This window comes from Penaeus monodon, chromosome 29 (assembly GCF_015228065.2).
Source record: "Penaeus monodon isolate SGIC_2016 chromosome 29, NSTDA_Pmon_1, whole genome shotgun sequence".
NCBI lineage: Eukaryota > Metazoa > Arthropoda > Malacostraca > Decapoda > Penaeidae > Penaeus > Penaeus monodon.
The window spans coordinates 30,082,570-30,083,220 of record NC_051414.1 but is presented as its reverse complement, the minus strand read 5'-3'; the positions used below and the strand labels follow the sequence as shown (position 1 = coordinate 30,083,220).

At 32.4% G+C, this 651-nt stretch overlaps 1 protein-coding gene across 1 annotated transcript in view; it reads left to right on the top strand.

The window, feature by feature from the left end:
- Positions 1 to 651, top strand: part of LOC119592138 (UPF0415 protein C7orf25 homolog) — a gene marked incomplete in the record, with an annotated part of 6,989 nt that overhangs the window by 4,725 nt on the left and 1,613 nt on the right. The window contains 1 exon segment of the mRNA XM_037940957.1: positions 230 to 369. Coding sequence (XP_037796885.1) covers positions 230 to 369 — 140 coding nt within the window.

Here is a 651-nt window from a genome sequence, read left to right as displayed (position 1 = left end):
GTTAGCTTTAACAGGAAATAAGTATGCAAATAAATGTCACTTCAGTTTGCTATGAACTGTATGTAATACATCAGTTCTGCATAAAATTCAACCCCATATTTCTGTATTATTTTGAAAATCATTATTAACTCTCGATTTTGTCTCAGATTCTAAGTAGCTCTCTGTGACTAATTAATATATTGACATAAGCTAAGCATGTACATATAATATCAGTTTAACCATCGCACAGGACGAGAAATGATGGCATGCCAAGAAGCCGTCGACCATTTTACGGAAATTGTCCGGATAATAGGGGGTGAAGGAGAGAAGATTCGCGCTAAAGAACTGGTGTCTCGCCTCACTATCGTTCCTGGACAAGATACATTTCAAGTGGGTTTATTTTGCCTTGTAGTGCTGTCTGTGTTAATGCTGGAATATGTTAAATGAGGAACTGTAGATACGTATGTGATTATGATTGGTATTGGATATGAATATATTATTTTATGAGTGTAAACATGTTGTAGAAATGTTAAGAGTAAATATGGGATAAATACGTATCAAGTATTTAATCATGTGTTGCATAAAATATATATTTCTTAAATGGTAAAGATCTTTTATATAGATTTATGTTTTCTTGTGGATATTTAATGTGGCAATAATTTCAAATTTCAG